Source organism: Podarcis liolepis (assembly GCF_965112155.1).
Source record: "Podarcis liolepis genome assembly, chromosome: 1".
In the NCBI taxonomy this organism is placed as follows: domain Eukaryota; kingdom Metazoa; phylum Chordata; class Lepidosauria; order Squamata; family Lacertidae; genus Podarcis; species Podarcis liolepis.
The window spans coordinates 106175018-106191631 of NC_139554.1; the positions used below are offsets into that span (position 1 = coordinate 106175018).

Genomic DNA, 16614 nt, shown 5'->3' on the forward strand with positions numbered 1-16614 from the left:
GTAAGTACCGTATTTTTCGCCCTATAGGACACACTTTTTCCCCTCCAAAAATGAAGGGGAAATGTGTGTGCGTCCTATGGGGCGAATGCAGGCTTTCGCTGAAGCCTGGAGAGCGAGAGGGGTCGGTGCGCACCGACCCCTCTCGCTCTCCAGGCTTCAGGAAGCTCTGCGCAACCCTCGGGAGACCGGCGCGACTTCGTGCCAGTCTCCCGAGGGCTGCACAGAGCTGCCTGCATTCTGAAGCCTGGGGCGTGCTGAAGTGCGCGCCCGGGCTTCGCACAGCTCTCCGCAAGCCTGGGGAGACCAGCGCAACTTCCCGCCGGGCTCCCTAGGCTTGCGGATAGCAGGCTGTTATTGGGGCTGGGGTCGGGGGAAGCTCGGGCCTGGGGGGGGGGAGGATATTTTTTTCCCTTTATTTCCCCCCCCCAAAAAAAACTAGGTGCGTCCTATGGGGCAGTGCGTCCTATGGGGCGAAAAATACGGTACATTGTTAAGATACACTTTCATGCTCTCTGAAAAAACTTGTGAGGCATTTTATAAATGTGTCTATTTTGAAAGCCAAAGGAAAATAAGGGTATATCAATAGGCAACTAGTGCTTGGCTGTTATGTATCGAACTCTTTTTACATTCATGCAAGTGAAGTTGTTATCACTATACCTTAAGCATGCTATTTCAAGCGTAATGAGAATACCATACCTTCTGCTGAAAACAGTAATAATTACTGAAAATATAAAGTGAGAAATCATACAGGATTGCCATGGCAGAATTATGAATGTATTATAAAAAAATGTCCACTATGTAACCCAAACTAAGAAACCAAGGGCAAAAATTTAGGTTAGACTTTTCTAATGGAGTGAATTTTCAATTTCAATCCATCAGTGTTTAGACACTGAGATTCTTAAACGGAATCTGCATATCCAACATCCCAATCTTTCATTGCAAGCATGTCATGAATGGATCACAAAAGCTCCACCTTCATATTACACTCAGGTTTTTCTAAAAGCTTTCACACTTGTACATGACAGCATAGTGTTCAAAAAAGCAAGAATCCACCAATACTCTGAGAAGGCATGAAGAAAAATGAAATGTCACTTCAATTGTCTTCCTGAAGACCGATTTGTAAAGACTTTGTAAGATAAGGACCTTGGTATTGTGCTCCTCTTAAATTTTCCAAGGTTGGTAGCGCATGTTCATTTTTGCTCCATCTATTTTTCCAAAGGACTGCAGTCTACAGATCTAACAGAGGTTTAGGACATTCCAAGAAGCCAGTAAGAAAGGAACCTGGGCTTTCTTTTGCCTTGCTTGTGAGTCTCATTTAAAGACTCTCTGTAATGGCAGACAAGCACACCTTTGGACAAGCATGGAGAAAGTGCAAGTTCATCTCCTACTTCCTTGGAAAGTCTGAAGGAGCTCTGAGACTCTGCTTCCTGACTAGGGCCGCCTATCAGGACTGGCTTTGCCATTGGGCAAAGTGATTAGCTCTATTAATCCAGGACTTGTAAGCCAACAAAAAACTTTGGTCTAAGTCTGGCTAGCAAGCCTGGCTTCTTAGGGAAAAACAAGCCATGATCCTGGATATCAAAATATCACAAGAAGCTAATCAGAGGAGACAGCAAAGTGGAAGTGATTGGGCTGCATGCACCAACACACAACGGTAGGCTGTCTTCAAGGTTCATGGCTCACATCATTAAATGTGAATTGAGCTCCTGTCTAAGTCACAGTGCAACCTTCCCAACCTCATGGCCTTCAGATGTTTGGGCTATTTGTCATGCTGGCAGGAGGTGATGGCAAGCGGAGTCCAAAACATTTTGAGGACACCAGGTTGGAGAAGGCTTATCTAGTGGAGAACAAGCACTCCACCTGAAAATGTGATGGAGTGGAAATCCAGGATGAATGTGATTCTTCCAAAGGAGGTAAGGAGATGATGTAAGCTTGGCCTGTGCATGATTGGGCATGCATGTGGAGCAAGCAGTAAGTTCCCACTATATATTACCTGCATGGTGGAGGAGAAAGGGGCAAGCAAGTTCCTCCACCACTGGAGCAACAGTATCAGCTCTGGAAAATGCTGTAAATCATGTGTCAGGATATTTGTTGCATTTATATTCTCCCTGTTCTCTAAGGAGCTCAAGGCAGTGTACGTGGTTCTCGTCACTCGTCTCATTTTGTACTCTCAACAACCCTGCGAGGTAGGTTACAGATGAAACATGGTGACTTGCCCTAGGTCACCCTGTAAGCTCCATGGCTGAACCAGGGATTTGAAACTGGGCCTCCTCAGACTCAGCTGAGCACTCTACAAACTGCATCACAGTGGCTGACATTTCTAGACTGCATTCTTACTATCTACAGGAAGAATTTTCAGCTACTGATTCTGAGAAGCAGGTATTGCAGATGAACATAACACAATTTCCAAAATATTGTTTTAAAATTCTAATGTTATACCATTAAGGTTGCATTCCTGAACACACTTACCTGGGAGTATTGTGTTCAATGGCGTTTTACTGCTGAGTAAAGGATTGCACTGGAAACCTTAAACTCTTTATAGTGTACAGTTTTAAAAAGCAATAGTGTTAAACCTTCCACTATGTGCAACTAAAAGATCACCTTAAATTTTTATGGATTCCAATATAATTTTTTAAAAATAAAAAACAACAACACAACAACAATCATGATATTAATGGAATATGAACCCTTCCACAGAGTACAGAAAGTGTACAAAGAAAACTTATATATTCTCACCCGGTTTGATCTTACATCAATGGTCAATGGGCTAGGTTCTTCAGAGGTATTTTTATTCCCTGCCTTGAGTAGATCAGGAGAAGGAATTATAAGTTTTAAGAAAGTTTCCTTTTTGGCTTGATTTACCAAAGACAAAGGGTTCACATTGGGCACCAATCCCGTAGACTGTATTACGCTTGTGTGTTTGTTCACAGATTCCTCCTTTGCCTGAGAGCTTTGGAAAATAAAGGGAAGCTGCTGTGACAAAACCTGAGGCTGCTTCTGCTGGGACTGGAATGACGGGTGAGTCTGGCTATCAGACACAAGAGGTATTGGCTGGTGTGTTCTCTTTTCCTGGGGCTTTTCCTGGGATTTTTGTCCATCGGCTTTCATGTCTGGTCCGCTATGCATTAGCACCTGCAAACACAGAAAACGTTTATCTTGATTTCTCCTTAGCTGCATTGGAAACAATATGTAGAAAAGTGAGGTACCGGAAACATAGTGAAATAGAAAATAAATATTTATGCGCGTGCGCACACACACGCACTTAACACTGAAGATCTAGTCCATAAGGCTTGCTAAATTAGTCCCCCAAGTATACAATACAAACATGTTGTAGACTGCCACTGGCATACTTAGAACAAACAAACATCCACAAAGCGTGTGTGTGTGTGTGTGCGCGCGCGTGTGCGCACCCCCCCCCCCAAGACATACAACTTTTTAACGGTGTAATAAACTTAAAATAACCTTACAGTATATCTTCTTCAGCTTATTTCCTGTAAGGTCCTTTCACTATGTGAAGCTAAGGTTTGGCTGGGAAAGAGAGCTTTGAAAATTCAGTTACTTTTGAATGTATGCTATACTATCAACCTAACGGAACCCTGGGGTTTGCATTCTGGTTACTGGTTACTGGACGGCGTTAACTGCTATGTGAGGAAAAGAGCAGCTGTAAACAGAATTCAGTAGCCATGGCAACACTCAAGAAGACATCTCAACCTTTGCGACACAGATTAATTCATTTGCCTGATGTCTACTTTATATTTTCCCAGTTTACAATAAAATAAAATGGCACTGGGGTTAGTTGCTTCATAGATTACTGGACAACTAATCTCTGGTGCCTTAGTTCTATCTTACACCTTTTAATTCCTTTAGTAAACCATTAACAGCCTGGGTTAGGATGGCTTGTTTCAGCTGAGGAACGGTTTTTTTTAAAAAAACAGGCTTCTTTCTAAGAGGAAAAATAACTGTGGTTGCCTCTAAACCAGCTGTTTATCTGTAGGAAATACCATACCTAGCTTTTACACATACGTCCACTTAGTTTAAAGCACAGAGAGGATGCCATTGCCAATGCCTGGTAGTGCAGTGTTCTCTGTGTTTCTCTTTTTAGACTTGCTTTGTGGTGTTTTTCTCTTACACTACAACTGCAATGCCAGCATATTCTGACTGGCGTGGCAAAGCACAATGGAAGCTTTTCAGGGCTACTGTCCCTTTAGTTAGTAGCTTCCTCACCATTTTCTTTTAAAGCCTCCAGCCAGTGAACCAGTTCAATTAATACACATTATGTTTCAAAAATTCTGAGAAAATCTGACGGTTTTTGCCATGCCTGCATGACAAAACAACAGCAACTTTAACTGCTGCCAAAATAGGTTTTGCACCAACCAGTTCCTCAGTCAACCATATAGAGACTGGCCTGTAAAAAAAATAAAAAGACTATTCAGTAACATAAGGCAGTTCTTAACATTACCACACCTTGTTCTTATTTTTCTGCTGTGCTTCACTCTCTGAATCAGAGTCATCCTCTTCGCTTTCTTCAGCACTTTGATCTTCCTCTTCCTCCTCTTCCTCCTCTTCATCTTCATCCAAATCATCTGAGTCACTGCTACTAATGCCTTCGCTGGAGGTGTCTGAAGAGGAGCCAGAATCACTTTCACTGTTGCTGGAACTATCTACTGCTTTCTTTCTAGATTTCTAAAAAGAAAGATAAAAGGATGCGCATTAAATAATGTTTTAATCATATGAATCACCAGCTTTTACCGATGGCATTGTAATTAATTTCATTCGTTTATTACTTTTTTAAAAAAAAGCAAAGGAGGGAAGCACATTAGTGTCCAGTTCTAAAATACACTATGAACATAATTAAAAGCCCTTTGAGGTGCACTTCACTTTCCTCTAGTTAACATGTGACCACGAACAGAGTGTTGGGCTTGAACCATATGAACTCTGTTCAGGTCCTGCCTCTACCACGATTTCACCATGAAGTACATGGGAAATTCATTACCCTTCTACCTTAGTTCTCCATCTGTCAAATGGGGATAATTGTGGCCTATTCTGAAGGAATCGTGAGATGCAAAACAAAACAACTAGCAACTCTGAAGTATTATATAACAGACATTCATGCTGATCTACTGGGCAGCATGATTTTCAAAGGATTTGTTTCAATCAACTAGTTCTTCCAAATGGTAGCTTATCAAATTGGAAGACCATTCTCCTGTTAAGCATAAGGGTGCACAACTGTTAACTATTTCAATGTCTACATAGCTGCCCTGTCAAATATGAACTAACACTATTACTAGGCGTTGTTGTTCTGATGTGTGCTACTGCACAGAGAACTGGGCATATGGAGGAGGCTTCCACGCACAGGTTCTGCTGCTAGATCAGAAGCCCTATAAAATATTGGATGCAGACACACATCTGAACGAACTTCATCCAGTGTTGTGCCCGTTTTGTACTGCAAGGTGTGGTAGAGGGCATGTGTTTCTACCTGCACTGCAATGCCAACACAACCATTGTTTTGGACCATGCAGAAGTTTAGTACCTATCAGCTGATTAAATTATTGGACACCTGTATTTAACATTCAGTCTAGCACAGTGGTTCTCAACCTGTGGGTCTCCAGATGTTGGACTACAACAACCTGGTTATGCTGGCTAGGAATGGTGGGAGTTGTAGTCCAACAGCATCTGGGGACCCACAGGTTGAGAAACACTGCGAACCAGACCAAATGTATAGCCTGTTCTTGTTTAGTTGGGAGACTAAGACCCATTAAGTTCAATGTAAACTACTCTCCAAAAAGTGTGCACAGGATTGCAGCCTTTGTCACATTGTTACTACCTAATCAGCATCCAACAGTGACTTTCCTGGTCCTATGTGCCAATAGCACTCTTTGGGCATTTTACTCCCAAGTGGGGTTGAGGAGGACCAAGCCACACCTACTTCATTCAACTTTGGGTGCATTTCCTGCCTTCCGATGACAGGTGAGCCATAGCCCATGTGATCGGCCATCATCCTGGGAGAATACATGTATTACAGTATCAGTCCTGTGTGCCAATAGTCCTATTCAGGTGTTTTACTTATCCAATGCACAAGAGGGGCTGTGCTGAAGAGCCTCACCTTCATGCCATGTGCACTTATTACCCCCTCCTGAAAGTAGAGGGCCTTTGCACATACAGTTGTACACAAAAAGGCTTCCATGCAACCTGGAACTATGTGCAATCACCTGAAACGTCTAACGTGTTGGATCTTTATTAATAGGCTCTCTTCAAGCCTGATCCGGTTCTTCTAACGCTATACATTAAAAGTGTTGCATGCAACTAGTGACCCCCAAAATATGCACATTCTTATCAGCAGACACATCCATCAAGCTTCACAGGGCTGTGTGCATATCTATCTCCTTTAACACTGGCTGTTTCCAGTTCAGAATGGGACCTGCTTTTCTCCTTGCTAGACTAAAGTGAATACAGTGGTACCTCTGGTTATGTACTTAATTCGTTCCAGAGGTCCATTCTTAACCTGAAACCGTTCTTAACCTGAGGTACCACTTTAGCTAATGGGGCCTCCTGCTGCCGTGCGATTTCTGTTCTCATTCTGAGGTAAAGCTCTTAACCCGAGGTACTACTTCTGGGTTAGTGGAGTCTGTAACCCGAAGTGTTTGTAACCAGAGGTCCCAATGTAAGACTTAAAGTAAGATTCATCACTGTGATTACCTTATCTTTAATCTTGTCAGCTCTGGCATCCAGAATCTGGTTTTTATTTTGTTCTTGGTTACATTTGCGACTTCCTCCCACTACGGTTATAACCTTTGCTTGTCCGGCAGAACTTGCAGTGGTGGTAGATAATACAGACGTGTTGCTGCCCGATACTGAAATGGTACTGTTGCCATTTACTGAACCATTAACACCTTGAAAAAGAAATTTTAAAAGAAAATTGAACTTCAGCAAACATAATATCAAAGTTAAGAGTTGAACAGGTTCGCGCACTAACTGTAATGGTGAGCATTTAAAAGAGGGTTCTGGATACATGTTTGAAGACTATTAAGTAAAATAATACAATATGCTTACTCTGGACATGTTTTAAAACATCAGAACTAGTTAAATGGAAAGAATCAAGTAACATCAACAGCAATACCAGCAATTTTGCCAGGAGTTGTTAGGCACATTTCCTACAGCAAACTTCCTTAATCTAAAGGGCAAAGCTGTAAATGGGGGCGGACGGGCGGACAGAAAGGTAATTAAAGAAACATATGCCATCTCTCAAAAAGACCTTTCCTGCAACCATTGAATAGAAAGCTAAATATCTGAATAGCAGAAGGTAAGAAACCCCAAAAATCTACAATACCTCATCTGACAAGACAGAAGTACTGTTTTTGGGGGACAGGGGGTGGGCTGGTGTGGAGGACTCCCTGGTCCTGAATAGGGTAACTGTGCCCCTGAAGGACCAGGTGCGTAGCCTGGGAGTCATTTTGGACTCACAGCTGTCCATGGAGGCGCAGGTCAATTCTGTATCCAGGGCAGCTGTCTACCAACTCCACCTGGTACGCAGGCTGAGACCCTACCTGCCCGCGGACTGTCTGGCCAGAGTGGTGCATGCTCTAGTTATCTCCCGCTTGGACTACTGCAATGCACTCTACGTGGGGCTACCTTTGAAGGTGACTCGGAAACTACAGCTAATCCAGAATGCGGCAGCTAGACTGGTGACTGGGGGCGGCCGCCGAGACCACATAACACCGGTCTTGAAAGACCTACATTGGCTCCCAGTACGTTTCCGAGCACAATTCAAAGTGCTGGTGTTGACCTTTAAAGCCCTAAACGGCTTCAGCCCAGTATACCTGAAGGAGCGTCTCCACCCCCATCGTTCTGCCCGGACACTGAGGTCCAGCGCCGAGGGCCTTCTGGCGGTTCCCTCATTGCGAGAAGCGAAGCTACAGGGAACCAGGCAGAGGGCCTTTTCGGTGGTGGCGCCCGCCCTGTGGAATGCCCTCCCATCGGATGTCAAGGTGATGGACAACTACCTGACATTCAGAAGACATCTTAAGGCTGCCCTATTCAGGGAAGCTTTTAATGTATGATATTTTAGTGTTTTTTGGTTTCTGTGGAAGCCGCCCAGAGTGGCTGGGGAAACCCAGCCAGATGGGCGGGGTACAAATAATAAATTATTATTATTATTATTATTATTATTATTATTATTATTATTATTATCTGAAAATGGTGTGAAGCTATTCTATACAAAGTCAGACCATTGTAAGCTGAGTACTACCGTATTTTTCCATCTATAAAACGCCCCAATGTATAAGACGCCTCCTATTTTGGGGGACTCAGATTTAAGTAAATGGGGGGAGATGGGGGAAAAACCTAGTCTTATATATGGAAAAATACGGTATCTTTTTTTACTAACAGCAGTTTCTGAAGGTCTTGAGGGGAGTTTGGATACATGAGACTTTTTCACATGAGCTGCTGTGGATTAAATCCAGGACTTTACACATATACTGAGTTAATATGCACGGTTTATCCCGTGATACTGGGAAAATCCAACTGTTTCATGGGAACTGTCTGCCTCATGAACCAATAGTCCTATTCAGGGCTCTCCCCCCCCCCCGACAGAACTGAGTTCCGGCTCATCAGGTGGGCATCATTGTAATTATAAGAGAACAAGGGAGGCGTTCATGGTGAGTTCCAGCACCTCTTTTCCTACAAAAATAGCACTGACCTATTTTCATCCGTATTAAAAATCACTGTTTTTGAAACACAAAGCGAGAGGATGCGCAATGACAGTGCAGTTGAACTAATATGGACAGTTTATCCACAGTGGAAATAATAAACATTTACTTGCTATTTAAAAAAAACAAAAACATAGGGAGATGATGCACAGTGACACTGCACTGAAATACATCTATACCATACATTTCAAACAGGTGCGCTTTATTAAAACAAATAGCATATTCTGAAGGCCAACATTCATGGGCATTTTAAAACTCAGCACTTAGAATTATAAACAAATAGGCTTAATGCTTATCTAGTATAATGCCTGAACTGAGATAAAAGGCTTTGGTTTCTAGAGAGAGAGAAGGCTAGCCCCATACTACAAAAAGAAAAACCTTTTACTTCTCCTCTGCGCTTGCTAATTGCAAGTAACACGCAGGCTGCAAAGATATAAAAAAGGTTAAGACGAATAACAGAGCAGGAGGACCTGGTGGCTCCTGTTGAAGATCTACACTGCAATATTTCATTAACTGAGGCTGGAACAAGAAGGGAGATTCCCCGGCCGCGCAGCTGCTTAAAAGGGGTAAGCCATGCTACCACCACCACCACCCCGGCCAACCAGGTCTGCCCGCAACACAGCCCCACCCGGAAGTGGAGCGGCCTTGCCTGCAACATGCACATATGATCCAGGTGTATCAGGAATATAAGCTCCACAGGGAGAGAGGGTCAGCTGTGGCACACCTTATTTACATTGTTGTTTCTGAGGTTACCTTACTTACATTTTATGTTTCATGGCTTACCTTTCTCCAAATTGCCTCGGGTACTTTTTCCGGCAGTCCTCGAATGGAATGAAGTGGAATCATGATTTTGAGCGGGAGGAGCAAACAAAGGAGATATTCCAATAAGGGATGGGAAGAAAGTTGTGCCAGTACGCGAGTGCATGTCTGCATTTCGCCACCATTCTGTACAAACCAGAGCAAAGAAAATGAAGAGAGTTATTTGAGGATTTCCCTCTGGGCAATTCCATACACAGTTCCTGAGCAGATCTGCTGCTGGACATTAATAGTAACCGGAAGTCCTGCCTTTAAAATGCTCAGGTGTTATCATTTTCTGTATTGCTCCTTTTTTTAATAAACAGAGTCAAGGCACAACTATCAACTTTGAATTAAATGCAATAAGCAACTGAAAATACAGCTTGTGGGCTTTTCCAGACAATCTGTTTTTTTTTTAGCATTCATCCTGATTTGCTGGTACTAAGCTTATGCAGAAATTGTTGTTTTTCAATAAATTTGTATACCACCTTTTATCCACTTGTTCTGGTTTTTGGTTAGCAAAGTCTTTAACCTTGCCTGTAAAACCAGAGCCACATTTTAAACATGACATACATAGGGATGCGGTTTTTTGACAGCAACCCCCAAGTCATCAGTAATGCACACTAGTATCTTTTTAAATGTTCACATGGAATCAATGTGTTTGTTTGTTTTTTACAAAAGTGTCAGCAGAATAGAACGCTAGTTATTGTTTCGTGATTTAGAAGGAGGACATTATAAAATCTACAGGAATGTGCTCCCTATAACATGGGAGTCAAGTCAAACTGACACAAGTTTCAAAATATCTGAGATGTGCAGAAAAAAAGGGGAAAAAAGGCAATCCCTTTCCTGGTAAATGAAAAAAACCACACTGATTAACAGAGCTTTCCCTTTAGGGCTGCCTGGGACTTGCAAACAATGATTTTTCTAGAGTGATGTTAGCAGCTTTTGCTATGCAACACAATTTGATACATGTCTACTCAGAAGTAAACCCTGTTGAGTTCAGTGGGACTTACTCCCAGGGCAGTGTGTAAATGATTGCAGCCTAAGCCAGTTAAAAAAGATGAAAAGATTTTAAAATATACAATCTAAGTTATTTATCTTTTTAAAGTTCTTCCCACTGCTGCTCATTAGCCCAAATCGAGCACTGATTTTGGAAGAGGCTTCTAAGGGAAATAACAGTATCTCTATTACCTACCATGATTAAAAATATAAAATGGGCAGAAAACTAGAAAACACCCAGTAGGGAACAATCTACACAGGCAAGTTTGAGGAGCAGATGACAAGATGTTCTCATCTTGGAAATTGGTCTTGCAAAGATTCCTATGTGCAATTATGCTTTTATATATATATAAAAGATAAACTTTAAAAGGAAAGCAGGCAAGCTTAGAGGTGATGCCATTCAAAATCTTTATGTAATCAAGTTTGCTCTAAAACCTCCCTTGCTCCCGGTGCTCTGCAGGAGGGCTTTCTACGGTTCATACATCAAGTTCCTCAGTGAATGAAGACAGAAATTGTGCCAACAACAAGCAGTCTGCCATCATTATACGGAAGCGAAGCTGGAATCCAGCAATTCTAGGCAAATTAATGGAATTAATTTGCACCTAATTTATATCAATGTTTTTGATAGCAGGTTTCAGACTACATATCACTCAGCCTGAAAGGAAGGTAAGAAAAAAGTGGGAAAAGTTGATGGTAGGAAATATGATGTCAGGACTATTATGTTATAGTGGCCACTTACGAATTACCAAAGAGGAGGGTTAAAAAACAACAACCCAATTTGCATAAAATCTGCATGTACTAATTTATATGTATAGAATTACTCAAATTTAAATTGAACAACAATGCATCACACCATAGTGGGGAGACTGTGATCAGGTGACCTCTGAGTGAGTGTCCTGTTGGGCAGGACTTACTGATGAGCAACTTCAAAGTCCCTGCTCACCCTTTTTAGGGTTCTTGATCTTTACATTGGACCACTCTTCTAATAGAGAACTCTTTCAAATAGAGAGTGGTTCTCTGGTGTTGGTTTGCTCTCTGGACGGTCCTCTAGAAGCTGGAGTGGCATTCACTGGTTTCAATCTATACCAGCAGGAACTCTCCCTCCATGCAACATCCCAAATCTGCTTTATGGGGTTGGGTGAGTGTCCAGAGATGTGGGGAGCACAGGGGGCTTCTAGGGGGAAGTCTTGAGTGAGCAGATGTCTGCTTGAACATATATTCAAGCAGACATATATTACGCAGGAAACTGCAACATGGATTACTATTTTGACTTGAAAGAGAGCAATGACACAAACACAACAAAAGAGGAAATAACTAAGTGGCACGAAAGTAACCGGCAGCATTGTTTAGGAAAAAGAGCAAAGTAAAAAATGGGTATGTGAAAACAGGAACTATCTAGGAGAGCAGGCAAGAGACCAGTGTGCAACAACTCCTTGTGTAGGCAGAACTTCCTACTTGTGTAAGGATTTTCCCACCACCACCACCCCTGCTCACTTTCATCATAGAGATACCTTTAAGGTTATAGTCATACCCACACTGTAGTTTACCCCTCACAGAGCTACAATTCTCAGCACCCTTAACAAACTGCGGCTCCCACGTGCGTTAAAATGTATGGTATCTATAACTGTATCTCCACTGTATTTGGAGTTTTGTTGGTACCAGAATAACAGCAATGGTATTCCTAGTGCTCATGTGGGAACTGTATGTGAGCATCATAGGTCCATAAAGATCTATGGCATGCCAGTAGTCATGAAATCGCTATTCATGATGATAACAGATGTGCCACCATGTCTGGGATGTGTCTGAGATGACATTGTACCAACCTCAATGCAGGCAACCTAAACCAATCTTCATCCATATCCATTACAGTGCAATCCTACATGTCTACTCAGAAGGAAGTCCTATTGAGTTAAAAGGACTCACTTCTTAGTAAAGTCGGTACAGGATTGCAGCCTTACTGACCAAATATAAAATATCGCAATATTATCTATCTACAAATAGTTTTCATGATCAATAGAACTGTACCTTATGAATGAAAAGAAAATCTATATAGACAGGGTGGCTTGCGGCTAGCTAAAACATTCAAAAAGTCTTTCGGGTAAGGTCTGTTGCTCTATAGCGAATTACGAAAGGTCCAATTCCTTAGAGCACCCTAAAATACAAATGCTACTGAAGTATAATCAGTTTTTTCTAGAATGGAAAAGGATTTCTCATCTCTTAGCGCAAGACAGGACTGCTGATTAACTCTCTGAAACAGGAAGAGCAAATATGACACAATCCAAGAGCAAAACCTTTTATAGACAAAATTGGGACATTTGACGTAACCGGGAGTGGGGGGAGGAATCAATGAGCTGTCACAGAAACATCTGGTATGCTAAAAAGAATTGTAAAAATACGTTTTCATCATTCATGGCATATTCAAGCCACAACCAAGCCACTTATGTCCAAATAAATAACAAAGCTATATGCTATCTTAACTGTGGGGAAAGATTTCTAACAAATGTGGAATACATTATTTTACCACAGTATGCTCATCCTAAATTTTCCATCATAAATGTAAGTGGGACCATCTTTATTCATGTTTACCTGTAAGACACTGAGTTCAATGGAGTTTACTCCCAAGTAAGGATGACTGCCAAGTGTGTAAAGGATTGCAGTTCTATTTGTTGTACCTATCTTTGGCATAATCTCTGAGAGCCAACTATCATAAAAGGAAAGCCATACCTAATTTGCATATTTTACTGTAGTTTTCATATTGTTTTAGTAAGCATGACAGAAATCAAGCTTCAGTTTCTGGCAGCATGCACCTATTCTACCAATTTTTTTTTTCTTCTTCTTTTTAAACCCCAAAATTGTGATGCTAAAACAATCACTCAATAATTATGATTCAGTCCTTGAAAAAAATATTACACCCTGAGGCCTCTGAAATACAATGATAACCACCTTTTTATTGTTGTCTCTCTCTCCCCCCCCCCTTTCCCCCCTGGTCTTTCTGGCACCACATTTTCAAGCCTATTCCTGAAATCATGAGAGCTAGAGACTTGCCTGTATTTTTAAAAATTGGATTCTCAGGCTCTAATAATAATCCGTAAGATAAAAACAAACAAACATGGTGACGCTGAAGATAGCTAAATTAAAGCCACCCATCCAGAGTGTATAATTCTATAAACATGGTTACTTGAAAGTAAACGCTTGAAAGCTGAAATGAATGGATACTAGTTACCAAATATTGTGCCAAGCCTGAATTTTTTTATTACTCTGGAACACTTGAATTGATTTTGACCATTTGGCTCCTGATCAGGCATTTCCAGTTCTGCTTATGTTCATCCAAACTGCCTTTATTAAGACTGAAAACATGGGGGGGGGGTTAATTTAAAAAAAAACAAACAAACAGTAAAATACAAATTTATTCTTGGGCTACTATTCTACCCTTAGTAACAGAATATACAAAATTTGCACCTACTTAGGTTAGGAACCTTCACAGTCGCACCTTCCAATTAGTATTTCTTGTAATGAGTGCTTACCTGGAAAAGGTGCTAGTTGGGGATGTGCTGCTAAGGCTGTGGGTGTACCAAGTGTCCCCAAGCCACCAAATTCTGTATGCCCTGAGCTGGCTGTATGTAGACCAAAGACTGGGTGGCTGACCATTGGGAAGGCACTCGACACTGTGGACAGGTTACACGGTTGATCCCCAGCTGTTCTGAATAAATGTCCTGAAGGGGGAAAGGCAACACATGAAAACATACTACAAAGACACACACATTCTGCTCTTGTGACGTTCTTGCAAATATATTGGGTGGGATTCAACTAAGTTTCACTCAGACCAGGTCCACTGAAATGAATGGTCTTAACTTAGGCGTGTTCACAAATTCTAATGGCCCAACTCCGAGCAAAACTGCTACCCATCATATTAATTGTTTTCCTCTTCTTAAAAGAGAGAAGCTTTCATTGATTTTTATTTTATTATCTGACCTGATCCGAGTACAAAAGAAAACTCAAGATGCCTTCCAACTAAAGGGATCATAATAATTTTGACATGGTTAAGGTGCTATATTCTTTTCGTGTACCTGCAAAGGATTAAGTGCTAGATCTTTCTATAGTTTGAAAATACACAAAGAGAAGCTTTCTTCTCCCATTAACTAACATACAAATCTTTTATTTAACTTCAGTGGGACAATCCAAATAACCGCATCTTCTCCTAAACAGAAAATAAATCTGAAGCAAATGACAAAGCAATGCATTGTTAGAGCCACTATTTTTGCTCGCACACTCAAAACCTCTATTGTGTTTAAAGCAGAATTAAAGCAATTTAATGTTGATGCACAAAATATTCCATTCATTTTTTAAACAGTGATTCTGCATGTCAGTTGCTGGGGAACTAGCAGCAGAAGTGGGCTGTTGCCCTCATGTCCTGCTTATGGGATTCCCATAGGCATCTGGTTGGCTACTGTGTGGGAAAGGGTGGTAGACCGGATGGAACTTTGATCTAATTCAGCAGGATTCTTCTTGAGTGCCAGACTTGGACCAGGAAGACTTGAATTCCAAGCCCACTCTGCCTTAAAGCTCATTGGGTCGCCTTGGGTCTATCAGTATCTCTCACCCAACTTATCTCACAGGGTATGAGGAAGAGGTCAATGAGGAAGAGGTCACTTGATAGATAGTAGGTATGAAGAGCGATTCTAATTTTTTCTGCATTTTAATCAGAAATTACATAATTCACACTTCTCAAACTAATAGTCAAACCAATACACAGCTTTCCTTCAAAACTTGTACTTCTCCAAATTTTGCGAAGCAGTTCTCCAATTAAAAGTCATATTTTAGTGAAAAATACATTGAAAATGTATTTTATTGGGGAATATTGCTTGAAAAATATGTGTAGTAGCCAAAACTGCATACAATAATGTGTCTATTAGGAGTACTGAATTTAAGACTGACAAAAGAAGAAACTGAACTGCCAGATTCACCCATCCCTCTTGCTTCTCTCTCCCCACTTTTCCGCTGCTGTTTCTATTATGCTGAGGGATAATTCTTGTGATGTTTATAACTGATCACTAGGTGGTACTATTTGCATCCTCAGAGCATTTGCGCATAGAACAAATCCCTTTACTTCCAAACCTCCTTTACTCTTTTGTTTTAATTGCCCATGCATGGTAAAGACAGGGGAAACACTGCAGTTATCAGAAGAAACACTAGTGTTGTCCCATTTTCCAAGAAGAGAAAGAAGTCATGTTGTGAGCTCCACCTAAGTGGCCTAGAACTTCTGGCGTTACTTAAGTGACACAGGAAGAGCAGTAAAACAGCAGTTGCACATTGCAAACGTCAGAAGCGATGCAAGGAAAGCCATCTAGGGGAAAGGCAAAGGAAAGCGTATTTGCACATAAATTAAGGGAAGTAAGTGCAAACAGCCACAAACAGGCCACTTATAATTGGTGTTGGCTGCCTCTATAGGGCAAGTCATTAATCTGGGCTAACTCGAAATGCAGAGAAGTCTCCTGTCACCATGGCCCTTCAAACAAACACTTCTGTGAGACTGCGGTCTGACGCTAGCTTCTTTCTATGCTGGATCACTAAAAACCCAAAATTTGCTTAAGTAAAGATAATTGCAACAATAAATCAATTTAAACCAGACTTCCCAGGGTCAGTGTCCATGTGTATCAGAGCTCTACTATGACAGAATATGGCTTGAGTTAGACATGCTTATATGTTATTGCACATTTTGTGTCGAACACCAGACCTCTCAACATCGAGGGGCACCAACAGTAATTTCCAGATATATTTTGTCCATTACCATTAGACTGAGTGCAACAATTTTCTCAGGCAGCAGATGATGGGAAGCAACAGTGGCAGACCTCTGAGCTTTTTCTCCTAAGCCACTTGGTCAGTCCCGTCTGTTGGAGATCTGAGCCCTGTGTGCCACAGCTATGTGGACTGACCTTGTATTCAGTGTAAGCCCAGCAGGTCTGTTGGTAAGTTAGCTCTAACTGCTCCAGGGTGAACTCATTATGCAGACACTTTAGCCTTATGCTTAACAGAACCATATTTATAAATCCAAATCTGAACTACTGTACATGAAGAGGCAAATGCATCAAAGCAATCGTGCAAACAAGCACTGAAA

General features: G+C 41.5%; 1 protein-coding gene across 26 annotated transcripts in view; it reads right to left on the reverse strand.

The window, feature by feature from the left end:
* BAZ2B (bromodomain adjacent to zinc finger domain 2B) overlaps nt 1-16614 on the reverse strand; it is a 192019-nt gene that overhangs the window by 64617 nt on the left and 110788 nt on the right. For 23 of the 26 annotated variants that reach the window (XM_083492845.1, XM_083492830.1, XM_083492832.1 and 20 more), the window contains 5 exons: nt 14024-14212; nt 9489-9650; nt 6697-6890; nt 4465-4683; nt 2737-3132 (listed from right to left, as the gene is read on the reverse strand). In XM_083492845.1, coding sequence (XP_083348971.1) covers nt 2737-3132; nt 4465-4683; nt 6697-6890; nt 9489-9650; nt 14024-14212 — 1160 coding nt within the window. Of the gene's footprint in view, nt 1-2736; nt 3133-3467; nt 3643-4464; nt 4684-6696; nt 6891-9488; nt 9651-14023; nt 14213-16614 lie in introns of those variants that run through there. The other 3 variants (XM_083492839.1, XM_083492838.1, XM_083492840.1) reach the window with 2 other exon arrangements.